General features: G+C 46.2%; 1 protein-coding gene across 3 annotated transcripts; it reads left to right on the top strand.

The window, feature by feature from the left end:
* Positions 1-5,870: 5,870 nt before the first annotated feature.
* On the top strand, positions 5,871-7,556 carry LOC119276944. 3 transcript variants are annotated; one of them, XM_037558123.1, is made up of 3 exons: positions 5,871-6,029; positions 6,110-6,276; positions 6,351-7,556. In XM_037558123.1, the coding sequence occupies exon 3, from the start codon at positions 6,361-6,363 to the stop codon at positions 7,330-7,332; it is 972 nt and encodes a 323-aa protein (XP_037414020.1). In that variant the 5' UTR covers positions 5,871-6,029; positions 6,110-6,276; positions 6,351-6,360; the 3' UTR covers positions 7,333-7,556. The 3 variants fall into 3 exon arrangements, with proteins under 3 accessions (XP_037414020.1, XP_037414018.1, XP_037414017.1); XM_037558121.1 differs by having other exon boundaries at positions 6,105-7,556; XM_037558120.1 differs by having other exon boundaries at positions 6,110-7,556.
* Positions 7,557-22,637: the final 15,081 nt, after the last annotated feature.

Consider the following 22,637-nt stretch of genomic DNA (forward strand, 5'->3'; position numbering starts at 1 on the left):
TCTAAAACATAAATAAGTCATACAAGCATCATAATACAAGCTAGGGGCCTCGAGGGCTCGAATACAAGTGCTCGATCATAGACGAGTCAGCGGAAGTAACAATATCTGAGTACAGACATAAGTAAAACAAGTTGCCATAAGATGGCTAGCACAAACTGGGATACAGATTGAAAGAGGCGCAGGCCTCCTGCCTGGGATCCTCCTAGACTACTCCTGGTCGCCGTCAGCGGCCTGCACGTAGTAGTAGGCACCTCCAGTGTAGTAGGAGTCGTCGTCGACAGTGGCATCTGGCTCCTGGGCTCCAACGTCTGGTTGCGTCATCCAAGAAGAAGAGGGAAAAGGGGGAGAAAGGGGAGCAAAGCAACCGTGAGTACTCATCCAAAGTACTCGCAAGCAAGTATCTACACTACATATGCATGGGTATATGTGTAAAGAGGCAATATTGGTGGACTGGACTGCAGAATGCCAGAATAAGAGGGGGATAGCTAGTCCTATCGAAGACTACACTTCTGGCAGCCTCCGTCTTGCAGCATGTAGGAGAGAGTAGATTGAAGTCCTCCAAGTAGCATCGCATAGCCTAATCCTACCTGGCTATCCTCCCCTCGTCGCCCTATGGGAAAGCGATCATCGGGTTGTCTCTGGAACTTGTCTAGGTGTGTTTTATTAAGTATCCAGTTCTAGTTGTCATAAGGTCAAGGTATAACTTCGGGTCATCCTTTTACCGAGGGACACGACTATTCGAATAGATAAACTTCCCTGCAGGGGTGCACCACATTACCCAACACGCTCGATCCCCTTTGGCCAAACACACTTTCCTGGGTCATGCCCGGCCTCGAAAGATCAACACGTCGCAACCCTACCTAGGTACAACAGAGAGTCAGCACACCGGTCTAAATCCTATGTGCGCAGGGATCTGGGCCCATCGCCCATTGCACACCTGCATGTTGCGAACGCGGCCGGAAGCAGACCTAGCCCCCTTAATACAAGTGTAGGCTTACAGTCCAATTCGACGCACATGAAAGAGCTTGTTATCGACTAGAGGGGGTGAATAGGAGATTTTTATGGAAGTCTTCAAAACATGGGAGTTTCGAAGACAAACAATAGAAATGACACTATTCGTATATAGCGGAAGGTACACTACACTAGACAAGCCATAGTCAAGTATTCAATGAAGTGAAAGCACGAAGACTATCAGCAGCTAGGCAGTATGGATCAAGATGGAAGATAGTATGAAGCCAATCAGGACAAGTAGTCACACAGTGAAGTCAGACAGATAATCCAAGCAGGCAATGACTTCACGAAGACAAACTGTAAGTAAAGAGAAGTGAGAGAAAGAACCAGTAGCTTCGGGAGGACAGAGATTTGTTCGACCAGTTCCAGTTGTTGTGACAACTGTACGTCTGGTTAGGGAGGCTAAGATTTAACTCAGAAGACCGTGTCTTCACCTTATACCCCTTGAGCTAAGGACACCAAGTCCCCGCCCAATCACTCTGGTAAGTCTTCAAGGTAGACTTCCAAACCTTCCCAGACTTCGTTCACCGGCAATCCACAATGACTCTTGGATGCTCAGAACACGACGCCTAACCGGCTGGAGGATTCACAGTCCTCAAGTGTAACAAGTCTTCACATCACGCGGACAGAAAGACTTCACTGATGTCAAACACTCTTTGGGCTCTGGGTGGTTTGGGCTTTGTCCTTGCAAGGATTCTCTCTCAAGTGCTTCGGAGGTGGGTTGCTCTCAAACGACAAAAGCCATGTACTAACTCTGAGCAGCCCCCAATTTATGGTGTAGGGGGTGGGCTATTTATAGCCACTGGGCAACCTGACCTAATTTGTCCGAAATGACCCTGGGTCACTAAGGAACTGACACGTGTCACAACGGTCAGATTTCAAACACACGCGGCAGCTTGACTTGGGCTACAAGTAAAGCTGACTCATCCGACTCTGGATAAGATTTGCTCTCATTGTCTTCGCTCAAAGACATAGGATTTGGTTGAGCATCACTTCAGTCACTCTAACTTTGTTCACTTGGACCCCACTTAACAGTACGGTGGTTCCTATGACTCAATAAAGAAGAAAAGGAAACAACGAAACAACTAAGTCTTCGCGCTCCATAGTCTTCACGCGATGTCTTCTCATGTCATAGTCTTCAACGTGAATAGCTTCACAGACCACCATTGTCTTCAATGTCTTCACACATTTTTAGGGCTCATATCCGGTGGGTAAACCGAATCAATGAGGGACTACTACCTGTGTTATCCTGCAGTTCTCATAAACACATTAGTCCCTCAACCAGGTTTGTCGTCAATACTCCAAAACCAACTAGGGGTGGCACTAGATGCACTTACAGTCTCCCCCTTTTTGGTGATTGATGACAAACTAGTTGAAGTTTTCAACGGGGATAAAAAGTATGTGAAATTTTAGAGGATGAGGATATTGTCTTCATAGATGGCAAAAAGGCACCCCCTGAAGATGTGCATATAAATGTTTTGCGTTGGAATGCAAATGCACATCGCAGGTTGTACTTGTGGAGATCCTCTTCACCATATGAAGACAATACATCATGCATGAATAGATATACAGGAATAATGACATGCATAATGAAAAATGGACGTCTGCGGAATGACTTCATGTGGGACTTATCATCGCACATGCGGAATTTATCTTTGCATCACAGAATAGTAGAAATGGTAGCAGAAGACCGTCAAGTTTAAGTGTTACAACTCAAAGAACCAAATGTATCAAAAGCGGGAGTTGTAGACACTAGGCAAAAGTATAGCAACCACCCATATGGACCCGCTTGAAGACTATCAACATATGCTTCTCCCCTTTTGTCAGTAAGGACCAAAAAGGTTTGAAGACATAGTTTCTACTCGTTCCCATGAGTAGGAGAGGCAGCAGGGTCGTCGTTGAGGTTTGGTGGTGCAGACGAACTTGGTGCAGTGTTGATATGTGTCAAAGTCGGAGGTGGTGATGTAGCATCATCGGCGTCATCAAGGACTATGGCATTTACAGTTCCCGCGGAGGAGGAGCACTCTGAATCTTCGAGGGACGGAGTTTGACATAATACAACATTCTTGGGAGGAGTGGTGTCGAACTTGAATCTATGTGTGAAGCCATTGTCTTGAAGATCAGCTTCAACATTGAGCAATGTCAAACTCTTCCAAGACCGCCGACAGGTTTCAAGGGACAAAGGTATTCTTGGTGGCAAGGTTGCGAATGCGATTGATATCCACCAAGAGGCTTTGCATCTGACGCTTTAGACAGTAGTGATGCTTGTCATGTTTCTGATGCAAGGCCACGAGAAGCTCTCGGTCATTGAGCACACGAGATCGCTTCCGAGGCCTTGGAGCAATAGTGCTTTCTGTGGCTTCAGTACGTGCACGACGAGTATTAACAACAAGCGGATAAACACGAGAAGCAACCTGAACACCTTCAACATGCTGAGAGAAACTCTGACGATCGGCATTGTGATGATAAATTGCCTCCTTGGTAGGCTCTAGGTAAATGGCTTCGACGGACATATCAACCTCTGGTAGAAAAATAAGATGGTTGCGTGCAGAGGGCTAATAGTCAACAGCAGAGTGAAGCTTGATCAGTCGCATAACCCATGGAGCATAGAATTTCAGACCAAATATGTCTGAGCCAGATGCAGCAAATTGGCGAATGAAGAAGTCCTGAGCATTGAAGCTGATGCCTTTGAAAATATAGAAGACCAATGTCTTCATTGCGCCTTCTAGCTTTGCTGAGGAAGAATGTCCTTTGATGGGCCATAGAGTTCGCCTGATAATGTGATAGATGGTGCGGGGCAGATACTCTAGGTCTTCAACGAAGAATTCCTTGGGATATTCAGCTTCCTGTGGCAGTGGCTTCATCATACTCAGCATTTGGCTCATATTGGGCTCAGGCTTCTGAAAGATGCTTTCCAATGCATTGCGGTGATGCTGACAACCAGGTTCATAAAGTTCACCTGGAGTGGACAGGCCAGTAAGCTCAATGAGATCAAGAGCTTTGGCTTCATGATGGACATTGCCTGTCATCCACTCAAGGACCCATGTCTTCGGATCCCTGTTGTAGCCGCGAATGTGGAGAGTTGCATATAATTGCAGCAGAAGCTCTTCATTCCAATTCTCCTTATCTGTCACAAACTGGAGAAGCCCTGCATCTCGGAAACAGACAACGGCTTCTTCTAAGCAGGGTAGGCCAGCAATGGCTTCGGAATCCAGACGCATTTGAGGAAATATGCACCCTTGATTGTATAGAACACAAGAGTAATAGCTGCGCTGCTGATAACTCCAGAACCGATCAGATGAAAATCTTGGCTTGGAATATGGGTTCTTGGCTCTGTCGAAGAAGGTGTTGTGTGCAATGAAGCCATTGGCATTGAATGATCCTGGTGCAGATGCAGTACCTGTAAACCTTGGCAGCCTCGGCTTTGGCTTCTGAACCTGTGGACTGTGCTCCACATGATAATCAAACTGTGGTCCGGGAGCAGGCGGAGGAACCAAAATTGGCCATCTGACAGTGACAAGCTCGCCTTGGTAAAATGCTTGCTCAATAGTGTGTGGCCTTGGTAGCGGAACAGGAGCAGTGGCATTAGCAAGGGCGTCAGGCTGCACATTTGTTGCAGGTGCATCATTGGCTTCATGCACAGTATTCATTGCAGGCGCCACATTATCTTCAGCCATGACAACGTCATTGGCTTCAGTTGTGTTGTTGGTGGCCACCTCAGGATTTTCAACCTCCACTTGAGTAGCTGGAGGGTCGGGCACAGACACGTTCTCCTCGAGAACATCTTCTTGGTTGTTAGGGGGTGTGGCAACACGTTCTTCTTCTTGACGGGGTTCTTGATTTTCCTCGGCTGATGCAGCCGGTAAGTCTTTAGCAACATTTGCTTCAAACGCAGAGACATTCGCGGAAGGAGTGGCTTTAGGAAATTCTAGCTGTGCTGCCACATTGGGTTGCACTTCTCCTTCTGTAACACTCGACGGAGCAACTTGTGGCCTTGGTCCTTTGCGAAGCCTGCGAAATGCGGTGACGCCTTTGGAGTAGGAGTGGGATGGACCACATAGTCGTCGTCATCATCAAGCACTGGATTGGTGACTTGAGGTGGGGGAGTTCGAGGTGAGTCTTGACTTGGTGTAGCTGGTTGGGGGCGATCAGCCTATGAGGCATCCTGGGAAATTGGCGTCAAAGGCCGTAATATTTGCTTGATGTTAATTAATATGGACCACGCTACGTGTCGGCCGCCGAATCTTTTAAAAGCTCGACAATCGTTCGACCTACAGCTATCTAGCATCGTCCTAATCACTGCAACAAGATTAGTGTTGCAGAATTCTTTGCTACAGAGCTTATGTTGCAGTAACCTGTTGCAATATAGGTGATATTGCAGATTTTTTTTCTTTGCTATTTTTGCAGCATAGATATTATTGCGGAAGAAAATTTTACAACACAGATGATGTTGCAGAAAATATTTGTAGCTTTTCTCATCTTTATCTTTTTACAACATAGGGTGTTGTTACGGAAGATAATTTTGCAACACATGATGTTGCAGAAAAAATTACGAAAAGAGACACACGCGTCACAGGGAGTAGGCGGCGGATCACGCGCGTGCGATCCGCCGGCTGATGGCAAGCGTTTCCCATTAAATATTTGCGTTTTTTGAAGTTATTTTTAAAAAACACTTGAATCAACTCGTAGTGCTGAAATTACTGAAATATTTTAACCGGAAGGTAAATATTTTAGTGACTTTTGAAAATAATAAAATTCAGTGAATTTAATCGAAATCTGACTGAAAATGAAAACCATGGACACCGTACCGATGGGTAAAATATGAAGAAACTGAGCGAACCGACAGACTGGGTCTAACTGAACGCACAAGACGAGCCGGACCTTATCCGAAAACCTGCCCACCTTCAAATCGCCGTGGACGACCAAGGAGACGGCGGCCGTGGGCACAGGAGGCGAATCCGCATCCGGGGGGAACAAGAGCAGAGGAATCGGGAAGCGATCCGTGTTGGTGGTAACTGGTAAGCACCACAAAAAAAAATTCGATTTTTCTTGCTTCCCCCGTGACCTAGGTCTGCATCTCCTCACCGTTGAAGTGCAGGAGTTGATAGCCGGATTCCCGGAGGGAGACGAATTCGACCTAGCAGCGGAGTTGGGAGCCCGATTCCAGGTGGGAGACGGCAGAGATCACCAAGAAGGACGACATCAATCGCTATAAATAAAGGGGGCCAAGAACACCCAAGGGCCAAGGCGCAGCCAGAGATCCGGGTGCTGAGTCTTTTTTTGCTTGCTGTTGCTGAATACTAGTGCTAGAAATACTTGAGGAAATTCCTAGCCTGCAGGCTGCAGCAGATGGAAGGCCCCTTCCCATTGCTTGTGCATGATCTTGGGAACCGTACAGATGACTGCCAGACGCGGTTCAGCATCTCCAACCAGGCCGTGAGCACCGCAGCCATCCATCAACTCAAGGACTACAGGTGCTTCGAGTCTCCACAGGGCTGGGTGCTCGCGCTGGAACCTGCTTCCCTGCACACGTTCCTGTGGCGTCCTCAGGACGGCCAGAGGATCAGCCTTCCATCCCCAAAACAAGAATTTCCCAGGAGGTGCAAGTGCCTGCTTTCCGACAAGCCTAGCTCGACATCGTCTTGCACTGTTCTGGTCCTCGATCTTGACCAGCCTAATCTGTTGGTGTGCCGAATCGGAGGAAGCCAATGGGACTCTTACAACTATGAGCTCACCATGTTCCTCGCAGATGACAAGCCCCGGGAGATACATATGGCCAAACTTAAAGGCATTGCTGCTGTTGGGGGCAAGGTCTACTACACGTTCATGGGACACGCCCTTGGAGTAGTGGAGTTCAGCCCTGAGCTCAGCCTCACCGAGTTTGAAGTTGATATGGTTGAACTGCCCGACACCATGCCGTTTACTTCAACTTACTTGGTTGAATCATGTGGTGACCTCTTTATGGTGGTCGTTGTCTTTCTTGGACACAACGTGCACAAAATCGACAAGGTCGACGTGTATAAGATGGACTTCTCGAGGCCGGAATGGTGCAAGGTGGACAGGATTGGTGATAGGGTGTTCCTCTTGGGTGGAGACAGCATCGGAGCTTCCAACTTTGGAGCATCATGTTCGGCCAGTGAACATGGTTTGTCTAGCAACTGTATCTACTTTCTGAACAACATCGCTGCCGAGGAGAATTACCTGCACATTTTCAACCTGGAGAAAGGGACTGAAGAAGTGCAACGTCCTTTTAGACACAAAAATGGTTGCCTGCTGCCACCGCCACGTCCACCGATGTGGCTGTTACCCACAGACGACTGACTTCATGTGCAAGGAAAATTTAGCACTGTACTAGTACTTTTTTTGTTTGTTTGGATACCTGCAATAAAGTGGTGCCTAGCACCTTAGTTCAAGGTTTTGGTGTATTCTCAGTTAGAGAGGGTACATGTTTATCATGCGTCGTAGAATTTGTTTTCGTTGTCACCTCTGAAATGTGAACTTTGTGACGAGAGGAAAACTATTACCATCTGCATTTATCACTGTTTTCTCCAAAGCATTAGATTTTTGTATATATATCATCTGTCAAAACGCCACTGAGATATACACCTCTGTTTTTACAGCAGTAGTACCATACACCTTCATCTTCATTTGAGAGAATCTGATGTACATAATTTATGAAGCAATAAACTTAATTTTTCTGCTATGATCCGATTAATGTTAATGGATTATTTGTGATGAAATACATAGTCGGTGTAGAAACTCTAGATTATCCATATTGTCTTATGCATGGCTTCTTTTCAGTCTCCACAGCTCCCAACTGGTTGTCCATCTGCCAGACTGTTTGATCTTGTGCGCAAGAACTGGATGGGAATGTCCAACTGAAGACTAATTTGCAAAACCAGCAAGCCTGCAACATGGACAAAATCATCTCAGTGGAAGAAGTGGAGTACAATACATCTTATCATTAATACTATCTTGGTTTGATACAGGCAATGAAATTCTGACATTAAGTAACGTAAACATGATTCCAAAATATAGGACATGTGAGCGTTACAGACTAGTAACAATGAACTGACTATTGACCACTTCCCTACACACAAAAAATAAGTAGATGAACATGATAAATCAGAAGTCCCAAGGTCATGCCATTGATGGTCTGGGAAAATCTTCTCTAATCTTAACTCATATTGTGCGGCTTATCTTCTGTGTTATCTGAGTTGAGAGAGAGAATGTCAAAGGTATTGAAGAGCTTATCACCCTGGTGCATTGGCCCAGAGCTTTCAGGTGTTTTAACACTGAGCTAAGTATTTGTAATGGATAATAATGGATGCCAAGAAAAGAACCATACAGTCTTCCGGTGATTCCTGTCAGGACCCGTCTGCAACGTAGCAACACCTGAAGGCAAAGTTCAGTTAATTTGAATTGCTTCCACGAGCACGCGAAGACAGCTGAGCCATCCATCCCGGATCCAACGTCTTCCCTTCACCCGTACCGTTTCGCGAGTTATGATGAAGCTGACACCGTGGATCACGCATCGGACGGCTCCCCGACTCGGACGCGCCGCTGTTCACTTTCCGGCAAAAGGCTTGCAGCCTCAACCACTATGTATTCATTTTCTTCTTTTCTTTTTTGGGTTTGTAAGGCTATAAAGCCAGGGATTGGAGACGCTAGAACCATCTCCCAGTTTTCTAGGGTTTCCCCCTTTGCGCCGCCAATGTTCCTGGCTGGCTAGGTTCCTCTGTAAGAAGCTAAACTGCTCCAATCTTTCCTCTGAAAGTGAATGAAATAGCTAAGTTCAGACTAGTTCCTCTGAATCCAGTTCTTCAGATCCTCCTTGGGTCTGACAGTTCCTACCATACCCTCTTGATAACCTACAGGCTACAAAAGGGGATATGTCAGCACAAAAGAAACAGAAAGTGACTATGGAAATATTATGAACCACAAGTACGCAAAGCACTAGAGGACCTAGTTAGCATCCTGCCATTCATCGTTTTCGGAGCTTATCTATAGAAAGTATTTTTCTTGTATGTATTTCTTGTTATCGTTCTCATTATCCTTGGAGCATATCCATCAAAAATAGCTTTACAAGTGAGAATTGGATAGGGTTGCCTGCCTTCCCCAGAACGGTGATAGCAAAAACGGCGGGACGGAGACTAACAAATATCTTTGGTATTGCCATGGATAATTGTCAAACTTTAGTCTAGAAGTGTACTTGTCCAACACCCAGCGAAGAAAGTGCACTTGAACAACGTATAGAAGTGCAAGAGCAATTGATTATGTAAAAACAACAATGTTATTAGAGCCAAGTTTACGCACTACAGAGAAAAGGCAGCAGGGAGATATAAAATATGTGGGGGTTACAAACTAGTAATAATGTTCTTGGTTCAAAAAGAAAACTAGTAATAATGTTCTAACAACTTGCCTACAGAAGAACATTATGTAGATGAACATAGTAAATCAAGATTCCCAACGTCATGTGTCATGGATGGTTTGTGAACATCTTCTCTGTTGTCTTCATTCATATAGCACAGCCTATCTTCTGTGTTACCTGAATAGATAATGCAAAATGATCAAATATAGGGATATTGAATAGTTTACGACCTTGGTGCTTCAGCCCAGAGTTTTCGCGTATTTTAGCACTTAGCTAAGTACTCCCTCCGTCCCGTAATTCTTGTCGCAACGACATTTTTTCAAAAAATTCCTTCAGGTTTATCCGACCGAACCCGCGGTCCAGTCGTCTGTGCCTGGAGCCCACTCCTAGTCCTCAAGTCCTCACTGGCTCACTCCTCGGTCCTCACTTTCTCAGTACAATACTTATAGATGCCCTCTTTTTGTTTATAGATGCTACATTGTCAGTATTTGATGATGATTTTAGTTGCTAGATGCCACTGTTTGTCTATTTATTAGATATAGAAACCGATTTTGACATTGAGAAATTTGTGTTTCTCTAAAATTTTACAGGAACGCTAGATGAGTAAAAGGAACAGGACATTAAATTCTTGCTAGAAGGGAGTATATTAGTAATTGAGGAGTTAGATGCAGACATTAGAGATCTTGCTAGAAAGGAGTATATTAGTATGGGTCCTTACCAACCAACTAATCATACATATGTGTAACAGCCTGGTTTTTGCCCTCTTTTCTTTGCCCGATTTTCTTCTGAGTTGGTTTGAATTTGGAGTTTTGAATCATTCCATTTGGACTTGATCACTTGGGTATCCCTTGATTTTCACCCAAGTGCCCCCTCTCCTCTTCTAACCCATCATTTCACTCCTGGCCAACCCAACAAAATTGCTTGGAATATTTTTCTTAAATGAAAAATATTCATTTTGCCTCCTAAACCCTAGTTAAAATCTTTGACCTCCAAAGCAACCATCATTTCTGTTGCCCCAAAAATCCTGAGAAAAATCTCAAATATTCTTTGGACCCTAGGGCAAATTTCTGAGCAAAAATATTTCACCACTTTTTGGAGTATTTTTGCTACAAAAAATATTTTCAATTCTGGGCTGAAATGGTAGTTTCTACAGCAACTACCTTTTTACTAGCTCCAATGTAGTTGGTTTTTTCCCTATGCTTATTCACCTTAGTATGAGTCAGTAAAACTCCAAAGATCAGCCCTTGAATCACTGTGGTTAACCACAGTAACTATTCAAAGTTTCTGTCCAGTAACTAAGCATCTTCACCATTTCACTTCTACTGCACCTGGAAACCAACTGAGCCGTGGTAACACCTAAAGTTACTAAGGACTACACGCCAGACATCATGGTTAGTGCATATGTGGCCTGATGTCATGGTCCACGCGGTGACCGCGTTCATCCGAGGGTGCTGGCATGCCAAACGCGCGCTCTGCGCGTCGTGATAACCCACAAGTATAGGGGATCGCAACAGTTTTCGGGGATAGAGTATTCAACCCAAATTTGTTAATTCGACACAAGGGGAGCCAAAGAATATTCTCAAGTATTAGCAGTTGAGTTGTCAATTCAACCACACCTGGAAACTTAATATCTGCAGCAAAGTGTTTAGTAGCAAAGTAATATGATAGTGGTGGTAACGGTAACAAAGTAAAGACAAAGTAATATTTTTGGTATTTTTGTAGTGATTGTAACAGTAGCAACGGAAAAGTAAATAAGCGTAAACCAGTATATGGAAAACTCGTAGGCACCGGATTAGCGATGGATAATTATGCCGGATGTGGTTCATCATGTAACAGTCATAACATAGGGTGACACAGAACTAGCTCCAGTTCATCAATGTAATGTAGGCATGTATTCCGTATATAGTCATACGTGCTTATGGAAAAGAACTTGCATGACATCTTTTGTCCTACCCTCCCATGGCAGCGGGGTCCTATTGGAAACTAAGGGATATTAAGGCCTCCTTTTAATAGAGAACCGGAACAAAGCATTAGCACATAGTGAATACATGAACTCCTCAAACTATGGTCATCACCGGGAGTGGTCCCGATTATTGTCACTTCGGGGTTGCCGGATCATAACACATAGTAGGTGACTATAGACTTGCAAGATAGGATCAAGAACACACATATATTCATGAAAACATAATAGGTTCAGATCTGAAATCATGGCACTCGGGCCCTAGTGACAAGCATTAAGCATAGCAAAGTCATAGCAACATCAATCTCAGAACATAGTGGATACTAGGGATCAAAGCCTAACAAAACTAACTCGATTACATGATAAATATCATCCAACCCATCACCGTCCAGCAAGCCTACGATGCAATTACTCACACACGACGGTGAGCATCATGAAATTGGTGATGGAGGATGGTTGATGATGACGACGGCAACGAATCTCCCTCTCCGGAGCCCCGAACGGACTCCAAATCAGCCCTTCTGAGAGAGATTAGGGCTTGGTGGCGGCTCCGTGTCGTAAAACGCGATGAAACTTTCTCTCTGATTTTTTTCTCCCCGAAAGCCAATATATGGAGTTGGAGTTGGCGTCAGAGGGCCACCAGGGGGCCCACGAGGTAGGGCGGCGCGCCCAAGGGGGAGGGGCGCGCCCCACCCTCGTGAACAGGGTGTGGGCCCCCTGGTCTTCATCTTTGGCGAGGATTTTTTATTATTTATTCTAAGATATTCCGTGGAGTTTCAGGTCATTCCGAGACTTTTGTTTTCTGCACATAAAACAACACCATGGCAATTCTGCTGAAAACAGCGTCAGTCCGGGTTAGTTCCATTCAAATCATATAAGTTAGAGTCCAAAACAAGGGCAAAAGTGTTTGGAAAAGTAGATACGACGGAGACGTATCAACTCCCCCAAGCTTAAACCCTTGCTTGTCCTCAAGCAATTCAGTTGACAAACTGAAATAGAAAAAGAAAAACTTTTACAAACTCTGTTTGCTCTTGTTGTTGTAAACATGAAAAGCCAGCATTTAAGTTTCAGCAATTATTATGAACTAACCATACTCACAATAACACGTAGGTCTCACAATTACTCATATCAATAGCATAATCAGCTAGCGAGCCATAATAATAAAACTCGGATGACAACACTTTCTCAAAATAATCATAACATGATACAATAAGATGGTATCTCGCTAGCCCTTTCTGAGACTGCAAAACATAAATGCAGAGCACCTTTAAAGATCAAGGACTGACTAAACATTGTAATTCATGGTAAAAGAGATCCAGTCAAGTCATACCCAATATAAACCAATCATAATGAATGCAAACGACAGTGTGCTCTCAAGCGGGTGCTTTTTAATAAGAAGGGTGATGACTCAACATAAAAGTAAATAGATAGGCCCTTCGCAGAGGGAAGCAGGGATTTGTAGAGGTGCCAGAGCTCGATTTTGAAATAGAGATAAATTATATTTTGAGCGGCACACTTTCATTGTTAACATAACAACTAAAAGATGACGATATCTTCCATGCTAAACAGATTATAGGCGGTTCTCAAACAGAATGGTAAAGTTTATACTCCCCTTCCTCCACAAGCATCAATCCATGGCTTGCTCGAAACAACGAGTGCCTCCAACATTCAACGCGTCCCAAGGGGAGTTTTGTTTGCAGTTATTTTGATTTAGTTTGCATAAAGCATGGGACTGGGCATCCCGAATACCAGCCATTTTCTCGTGAATGAGGAGCGGAGTCCACTCCTCTTGAGAATAATCCGCCTAACACGGAAGATAAGGGCAGCTCTAGTTGACATATGAGCTATTCGAGCATGCAAAACAGAATGTTTATTTGAAGGTTTAGAGCTTGGCACATACAAATTTACTTGGAATGTTAGGTAAATACCGCATATAGGTAGGTATAGTGGACTCATATGTAATAACTTTGGGGTTTAAGGAGTTTGGATGCACAAGCTGTATTCCCGCTTAGTACAGGTGAAAGCTAGCAAAAGACTGGGAAGCGACCAACTGAGAGAGCGACAATAGTCATAAACATGCATTAAAATTAATTTACACCGAATATAAGCATGAGTAGGATATAATCCACCATGAACATAAATATTATGAAGGCTATGTTGATATGATTCAACTACATGCGTGAACATGTGCCAAGTCGAGTCACTCAATTCATTTAAAGGAGGATACCATCCTATCATACCACATCATAATCATCTCAATAGCATGTTGGCACGCAAGGTAAACCATTATAACTCATAGCTAATCAAGCATGGCACAAGCAACTATAATCTCTAAATGTCATTGCAAATATGTTTACTTCATAATAGCTGAATCAGGAACGATGAATCATCATACTTACAAAAACAAGAGAGGTCGAGTTCATACCAGCTTTTCTCATCCCAATAAGTCCATCATATATCATCATTATTGCCTTTCACTTGCACGACCGAACGGTGTGTATAATAATAAGAGTGCACGTGCATTGGACTAAGCTGGAATATGCAAGCATTCAACTCAAGAGAGAAGACAAGTAATATGGGCTCTAAGTTTGTCAGGACCCGGACTCGATGTCACATCGATCTAGCCGGTAACACCTCATATCACTTTGCGGCCTCACGCACGGTATCCCCACGGGTGTCGCCTTACCTTTGCCCGGGACCGTTTGCGCCTTTTGGCTCACGTATATGATAGTGTCGCTAGCATACATATGATAAGGAGCCCGGGCTGACATGACTAGTCGTAAACCCAAAGTGGCACAGACTTACAGGGACAGGCATCCATGACCCAGCTTCGAACGTGTCGGTCATCAGCAAGTGGGTCCGGGCTGTAGCACTGGGCTAGCAGGACTCCGGTAAACCGGGCTGTAGCGGGCTAACAGGACTCCGGTACTCAAAGCGTGACATTTCCCCGAAGGGACAGACACAGGAACGAAGAAGGACACATGCCGGCCAGCCTAAGTGTTCCAGAGCAGTAGCAAGCTACCATGGCTCAGCGGTAACACTAGGAGACATTTCCCGGTAAGAGAGGCTACTAAGGATAAACAACTAGGTAGTCAGATCCCACACATACCAAGCATTTCAATCATACACACAATATGCTCGATATGTGCAAATACAACGAAGCATCACAACATGACTCTATGACACAAGTACTTTATTTAAGGCTGAGAGAGCCATACATAACATACACAAAGGTACGGGTCTCACGACCCAACATACAAGTCATACAGTCATACAAACCAGCAGCGGAAGTAACTTGTCTAAGTACAGACAACTAGTAAAATAAAAGAGGCTTGGAAAGCCTAGCTATACTACGTGGTCCTTCACAAGCTCAGGGTCACCACCTGGGCCTTTAGCCTACTCGTTGATGTCAACGTCTACATAGAACCCATCAGAAGGGGTTGCAGCGTCTTCTGTAAAAATGTAGATTATAGCAACATGAGTACAAAGGTACTCAGCAAGACTTACATTAGATCCTACATATATGCATATTATCAAGAAGGGTTGGTGGAGTTATTGCAGCAAGCCAGCTTTGACTCTTGGCTAGACTATCCTACGATACTACAACTTGAAATGGTTTTGCGCACACAAGTCCACTACTCACCACTTCAATACACTACCGAGGATCCACCTCCGTCTTCCTACGGAAGAGCCATCCTCGGCACTCACACTTATCTTGAGGCTTTTAGCAGTTTCCATTTACTTGTCTATGAACTGTATAGGCAACCAAGTAGTCCTTTACCGCGGACGCGGCTATTCGAATAGATCATGTTAACCCTGCAGGGGTGTACTTCTTCATACACGCTCTCACCACTTACCGTCGTTTACACGACATGTACTCGGCAACCTTCAAGCGGAAGCCCAACGTGGGTGTCGGCCACGACCTACCTAACCACCTAAGCCTCCAGTCCAGGTTTATCGCCTATCCAGGTTCCATCCGCAGGGAGTCCGGCCGAGGTTTCCCATACGGCCCCGAACGATGTGAACAGGGTTCCCGAGATACCTAACGGGTATTCGGTACACCGTGCCACGTACCTACCGCATCACAGCCCAACCCTACGGTCAGCGCTGTCCACGGCCTCCAGTAGGCTACAAACACCAGAAACTACTTGCAACTCCTGGACGGAGAACTAGGGTGAATAAGAAGCCGAGAGGGTCCATTGGTTTCGGGCCCAATGCATGGTAGTAGCTGATTCTTAAATCACACATACAGATCTCAGTGCTTAAGGTCGGCTTCAATGAAACAACCCACCATGTACTCCTACATGGCCTCTCATCGATACCTTTACCAAATCGTGTTCACCACACCACTCTCATTACCGACATAATCATTTCACTCTAGCCCATCACCCAGATGAACCAGACCTGACACGACTCTAAGCATAGCAGGCATAGCAAGGTAGGAACAACACATACATATGGCTCAATCAACTCCTACACATGCTAGTGGGTTTCATCTAGTTACTGTGGCAATGACAGGTCATGCAGAGGAAATGGGTTCAACTACCGTAGCACACAGCAGTTTGAAACGCGTTGTCTTAATGCAGTAAAAGAGAGCAGGAGCGAGAACATGGGATTGTATCGATATAATCAAATGGTTGGTTGCTTGCCTGATGGTTCGATGCACTGATACGGTTCTTCGTTAGGGTAATCACGGTACTCCTCGGAGGCAGAACCTGTCGCAAAGGACATCGATACACAACCATCACCAAACAATGTGCAACAATATGATGCATGCATGAAACATGGCAATATGAGTGTATTGGGCTAATGCAACTAAAACCAGAAGGGTTTGAACAAATTTGAATCAAAGATTCAAATCTCAAACTCAAACATGGCCTTTTAAAGTGCTTTTCCTTGTTCTGCTTAAAACATCAATTTAACTTGTTTGATCATGCATGAAAATAGTACAGATGGATAGATTGGATTTTTCTGATCATTTTCATATATAATTTGTCCAATTTGGAGTTACAGAATAAAAGTTATGAATTTTTGAAGTTTAAAAAATATTCTGGAATTTCCTGATTTAAATTAAATCCAGAAATATATATATTGCGCCAGCATGACGTCAGCATGACGTCAGTGGTCAACTGCGGCTGGCTGGGGTCAAACCTGACGTGTGGGGTCCACACGTCAGTGACAGGGGGGTTTAACAGGGTTAATTTATTCCTAATTAGGGGTTAGTGGCGTTGGGGCCCACTGTCAGTGTCAGGGGGGTTAATTAAACGGTGATTAGCACTAATCTGACCACCTGGCCGACGGGGCCCACGCGTCAGTGACCCTGGGGGGGTCAAACCCCAGGTCAAACAGGTCAAACCCACCGGCGACATGACGCCGGCGGGGCCCGAGACGGCGGCGCGATGCGGAAACGCGCTACAGGGCACGGGCGAGGCCGTGCTTGGGCTCGTTGGAGAGCCCTTGCTCCCGCGCGTCGAACGGTGGTGGTGGCCGCGCCTGAGGTGGCCAGTACCGACGACGGCGAGCTCGCGAGCGGCGGCCGGAGTTCGGCCAACGGCGGGTTAGGCGATGCAGGGCGCTAGGGGAGGCGTTGGTGCGTGCTACGTGCTCCTGGTGAGGTGTGGAGCACGTTGGTGTGCTCGGTTGGGCGCTACGGTGACCGTGGCCACGACGGCGACGAGGCACGGCGGCGGCGAGCTTCGGAGCTCAAGGGGGCGGCAGCTACAGGAGGCTAGGGACGACGGGGCAAGGGGGAATCGAGTCAGTGGCTCACCGCGGAGCTGCAGGGATGGTTAGAGGGCTCGGGGACGTCCGGTAGCTCCCGATTCGACGGCGACGATCTCCGGTGGCCGAGGAGGGGAACGGCGACGTGGGCGGCGATGCAGAGCTTCCGGAGGGGCTTGACTTGGTGGGGAGGAAGAGGGGGTCGCGGCGGAGCTTCTGAGCTCAACGGAGGGGCGAGGGGTGGCCGGAGACGGCTGCTATGGCGAACGGCGGCGACGGTGGTGTTCGGCCGTGTGAGAGAGAGAGCGAGGGAGAGGAGGGAAGAACCGAGGAAGAGTGAGAGAGAGCAGGGGGGAGGGCGTGGCGTCGTCCGGGGCATCGAGGGCGACGAGAAGGGCGCCAGGCAGGCAAGGAGGGAGGTGGCGTGGCGCGGTGGCGCGCGCGCGCGCCGGCCACACTCCCCTCCCTCTGTCGAGGACGAAGACGATAGAGGAGGGAGGCGGGCTGGGCCGCCTGCTGGCTGGGCCGGCCAGCTGGCTGGGCTGCACAGGGAGGAGCCCAGGTAAGCTTTTCCCTTTTAATTATTTCTGTTTTCTAATTTCTGACATTTGTTTTGATTTAAATAAAATATTAAATCATTTATTTACCTTATGCCAATTTTTAAAGGGGCTAGATATATTATTCCAGAGCTCCTTTATAATTGGCATAATATTTGGACATATATTAATATATATAACCAATATATTTCCAATGCAAATATTTATGCATTAATTCCAAATGCCCAAAATAAATACCTATGAGCTCTTAAAAATATTGGTTTGATTTTTATCTCTGTCCAATATTTTCAGAGAGCAACATGAGCATTTTCTTGGACCCTTTTGGAGAAATTTTTATTTGGATCATTTTCAAAAATGATTCTGAGGGTTTCACAAATCCCCATTTCAAATTAAATGGAATTTTAAACATGATGCACACACTCTGATGCATGACTAGCTAGGGTGTGACAACTCACCCCCACTCAAAAGAATCTCGTCCCGAGATTTGGGTTCCTCCGGGAAGAAGGCGGGATACTCAAGTCGAAGACGATCCTCCCTTTCCCAAGTTGCTTCATCCTCAGAATGGTGCGACCATTGAACTTTGAGAAACTTGATATTATGACGTCGGGTGGTACGTTCGGCCTGATCGAGGATACGAATGGGGTACTCTCGATATGTAAGATTATCTTGGAGATCAAGCGTTTCGTGGTCCACTCCACGGACAGGATCCGAGAAGCAACGCCTGAGTTGAGAAACGTGGAAGACATCGTGGACTCTGGAGAGGTGCGGAGGTAGTTCCAACTGGTAGGCAACTTCTCCTCGTTTGGCGAGAATGCGAAAAGGTCCAATGTAACGAGGAGCCAATTTGCCTTTGATACCGAAACGATGGGTTCCCTTCAGAGGGGTGACCCGAAGATAAGCCTTCTCGTCAACCTCGAAAGTCATAGCCTTATGTTTTCGGTCATATTGACTCTTTTGACGAGATTGGGCTGTTTTCAACTTTTCACGAACGATACGAACTTGTTCTTCTGCTTCCTGAATCATATCCGGGCCAAAGAATTGTCTTTCCCCGGTCTCTGACCAGTTAAGGGGTGTTCGACACTGTCGTCCATAGAGAACTTCAAAAGGGGCTTTACCGAAGCTAGATTGATAGCTGTTGTTGTAAGCGAATTCGGCAAATGGAAGGCACTTCTCCCAGTCCATTCCGAATGAGATAACAGAGGCTCGAAGCATGTCTTCTAGAATCTGGTTGACGCGTTCCACTTGACCACTCGACTGAGGGTGGAAAGCGGTGCTGAAGGAGAGACGGGTTCCCATAGCATTTTGGAAACTTTCCCAAATTCGAGAGGTGAAAAGACTTCCTCGATCCGAGTTAATTTCCAAAGGAACACCATGGAGGGACACTATTCGGGAGATGTATAAGTCTGCCAGCTGGCTAGCGGTTATACTCTCACGAACAGGTAAGAAATGGGCTACTTTGGAAAGACGATCGACCACGACGAAAATAGCATTATTCTCTCTCTTGGTCCTGGGAAAACCGGTAATGAAATCCATACCAATTTTATCCCATTTCCATTCAGGAATAGCTAAGGGTTGAAGGGTGCCAGCAGGCCGTTGATGCTCTGCTTTTACACGACGACAGACGTTGCAATTTGCAATAAACTGAGCAATTTCTCTCTTCATCCTAGTCCACCAGAACCTCTGGCGTAGGTCCTGATACATCTTAGTACTACCGGGATGAATGGTGAGAGGAGATTCATGAGCTTCCTTAAGGATCAATCGCCTCAGGTTGCGCACTTTGGGAACCACTAGTCGATCCCCGAAGTATACGACCCCTTGATCATTAATGGAGAAGCAATTCGCAACTCCTTTTTGGATGTTTCTCTTGATGCGGGAAATTCCCGGATCTACCTTCTGTGCTTTGATAATCTGATCCGTAAGGGTAGGTTTTGCCACCAAGGTGGAAAGAAAACCTTGAGGAACAATGTGAAGGTTAAGCTTCCGAAATTCCTCATGGAGAAGTGGTTGACTTTGTTGTAACATCAGATTGTTACAATAAGATTTACGACTTAGCGCATCAGCCATGACGTTGGCTTTCCCTGGGGTGTAGGTTATTCCTAAGTCGAAGCCTGTGATCAGCTCAACCCACCGTCTTTGCCTGAGATTCAAATCCGGTTGGGTGAAAATGTACTTCAGACTTTGGTGATCAGTGAATATTTCGCAACGATTACCGAGGAGGTAATGTCGCCAGGTCTTAAGGGCATAGACTACGGCTGCAAGCTCTAGATCATGAGTAGGATAATTCTCCTCATGTGGGTGCAATTGCCGTGAAGCGTAGGCAATTACGTGTCGATCTTGCATGAGAATGCAACCTAGTCCTTGTCGCGAGGCGTCGCAGTAGATAACAAAGTCCTTGGAGAAGTCTGGCGGTACCAGTACGGGAGCAGAGGTCAGGCGTCTTTTCAGTTCCTGAAAGCTGTGCTCACATTGTGGAGTCCACTCGAACTTCTTATCTTTCTTGAGGAGTTCGGTTAGAGGTTTAGCAACCCTGGAGAAGTTCTCGACAAAGCGACGACAATAGCTCGCTAAGCCCAGAAAACTCCGAACTTGCTTGACCGATTCAGGTGGAGTCCAATTAAGGACGGCTTGAACTCGCTCAGGGTTAACAGCACTACCTTTACCAGATATTACATGACCCAGATAGGTCACTTCTGACAACCAAAATTCACATTTGGAAAACTTGGCATAAAGGCGATGCTCTCGAAGTTTCTTCAACACTAGCCTTAGATGTTCGGCATGTTCTTCCTCGTTCTTGGAGTAGATGAGTATATCATCGAGGTAAACCACGACAAATTTATCCAAATACTCCATGAAGATTGAGTTCATTAACCGAGAAAAGGTGGCTGGAGCGTTGGTTAAACCGAAGGACATGACGGTGTACTCGTATTGGCCATAACGAGTAACAAAGGCCGTTTTAGGAATGTCCCCGTTTCTGATTTTGATTTGATGGTAGCCCAACCTCAAATCCATCTTGGAGAAGACTGAGGATCCAGCGAGCTGATCATAAAGGTCGTTGATCCTGGGAAGCGGATATTTGTTCTTGATTGTGACCAGATTGACAGGTCGGTAATCTACAACCATCCGGTCCGTACCATCCTTCTTCTTGACGAATAGGACGGGGCAAGCCCACGGAGATGAGCTAGGTCGGATGAAACCCTTTTTCAAGGACTCATCGAGTTGTTTCTTAAGCTCGGCTAGTTCTAGTGGTGCCATCTTATAAGGTCTTCTAGCAATCGGCACGGTTCCTGGGATGAGGTCTATTACGAACTCAACATCCCTGTCAGGTGGAACACCTGGCAATTCCTCTGGGAAGACATCCGGGAAGTCACGGACTACCGGAATGTCCTCAAGGTCTGGCAAAGGGTTGGCGTTAAGAGAAAATAGCTGTTGCTTGGCTATTCGGGTCAAGACATTGACTATCTTCCCCGAAGGATGGGTGAGTTGAACAGTCCTAGAGAAGCAATCAATTTGGGCATGATGAGCTGACATCCAATCCATACCTAGAATGATATTAATATCTGAAGATTTAAGGGCTATCAAAGACGCGAGGAAAACAAGTCTGTCGACTTGGATTTCATTTCCATGGCTTACTCTAGAAGTTTGCCATTTGGATCCCGGAGTTTGAATTACCATAGAGGTTGGCATATCACCGAATGCGACGTTATGCAAGCGAGCATAGTTTTCAGATATAAAAGAATGAGAGGCTCCTGTATCGAAAAGAACAGATGCCGGGTGGCAATTAACAAGAAGCGAACCGAGAACGACGTTGGGATCCTCTTGAGCTTCTTTCGCAGAGATACAGTTGACATGGCCACGTGAAGCGGTGACCGGCTTGGCGTGGAATATTTTTCCTGTCGGCTTGCCACGGCCAACAGCTTTAGCAGACTGGTTGGGGTTGGTCTGGGGGCACTCACGCATATAGTGACCAGATTCCCCACACTTGAAACAAGTCACGGAACTGGTACGTGGAGGAGCATTGTTAGTTGGACCCCCATAGGGCTTGGCTGGAGCAGACTGTTGAACAGGGCGAGGCGCCTGGAAAGTTGGCCTCGGTGTGAACCTGGGTGGCAGGGCGGTGTTGGGCACCCACACGCGGCGCTTCTGAGGACCAGCACCGGATGAGGAACCCATATCACGGCCATGCTTGCGTGTTGCGTCATAGTCAGTCTGACCAGTTTCAGCACTGATGGCTTTGTTGACAAGTTTCTGAAAAGATGTGCACTCATGCAGACGGAGGTCACGGCGAAGCTCAGGACTAAGTCCCTTACGGAACCTTGCTTGCTTCTTGGCGTCAGTAGAAACTTCCTCGGTTGCATATCATGCGAGGTTACCAAACTCCCGGCTGTAAACATCCACAGAAAGTCGGCCTTGGGTGAAACTGCAAAATTCCTCACGTTTACGGTCCATGAGACCCTCCGGAATGTGATGTTCACGGAAAGCCTCACTGAATTCAGCCCAAGTAGTGACATGGCCCGCCAGGCGCATAGCTCCATAATTTTCCCACCATAGGCTGGCGGGGCCTTCAAGATGATATGCAGCAAAGGTGACCTTGTCAGCCTCCGCTACCAGCGCGGAGCGCAGTTTGTGAGCGATACTGCGAAGCCAGTCATCAGCGTCGAGAGGCTCGACGGAGTGGTGGAACGTGGGTGGATGTAATTTGATAAAATCACTAAGTGACACCACGTTAGTCCTCTGATGGTGTGCTGTGTTCTGTTCAATACGCTCCAACAAACGGTTGGTCTCCCGCTTGTTTCTCTCAGCTTCCATCATAACCTCGGCTAGTGAAGGAGGATGGGGCAGATTTGCATCCCTGACTTCACTGCCTTCGGCCTGCTCTTGAGAAGCAGGGTTAGCGCGCGTGTTGACCATCCTAGGTAAACAAGACAATGATTTAGTCAGGATGATAAAATTCCGACATAGGATATAAATTGTAAGGAATAACTCGGAATGCAAGATGATCATCCGTATGACATGGTAA

This window comes from Triticum dicoccoides, chromosome 3B, assembly GCF_002162155.2.
Source record: "Triticum dicoccoides isolate Atlit2015 ecotype Zavitan chromosome 3B, WEW_v2.0, whole genome shotgun sequence".
In the NCBI taxonomy this organism is placed as follows: Eukaryota; Viridiplantae; Streptophyta; class Magnoliopsida; order Poales; family Poaceae; genus Triticum; species Triticum dicoccoides.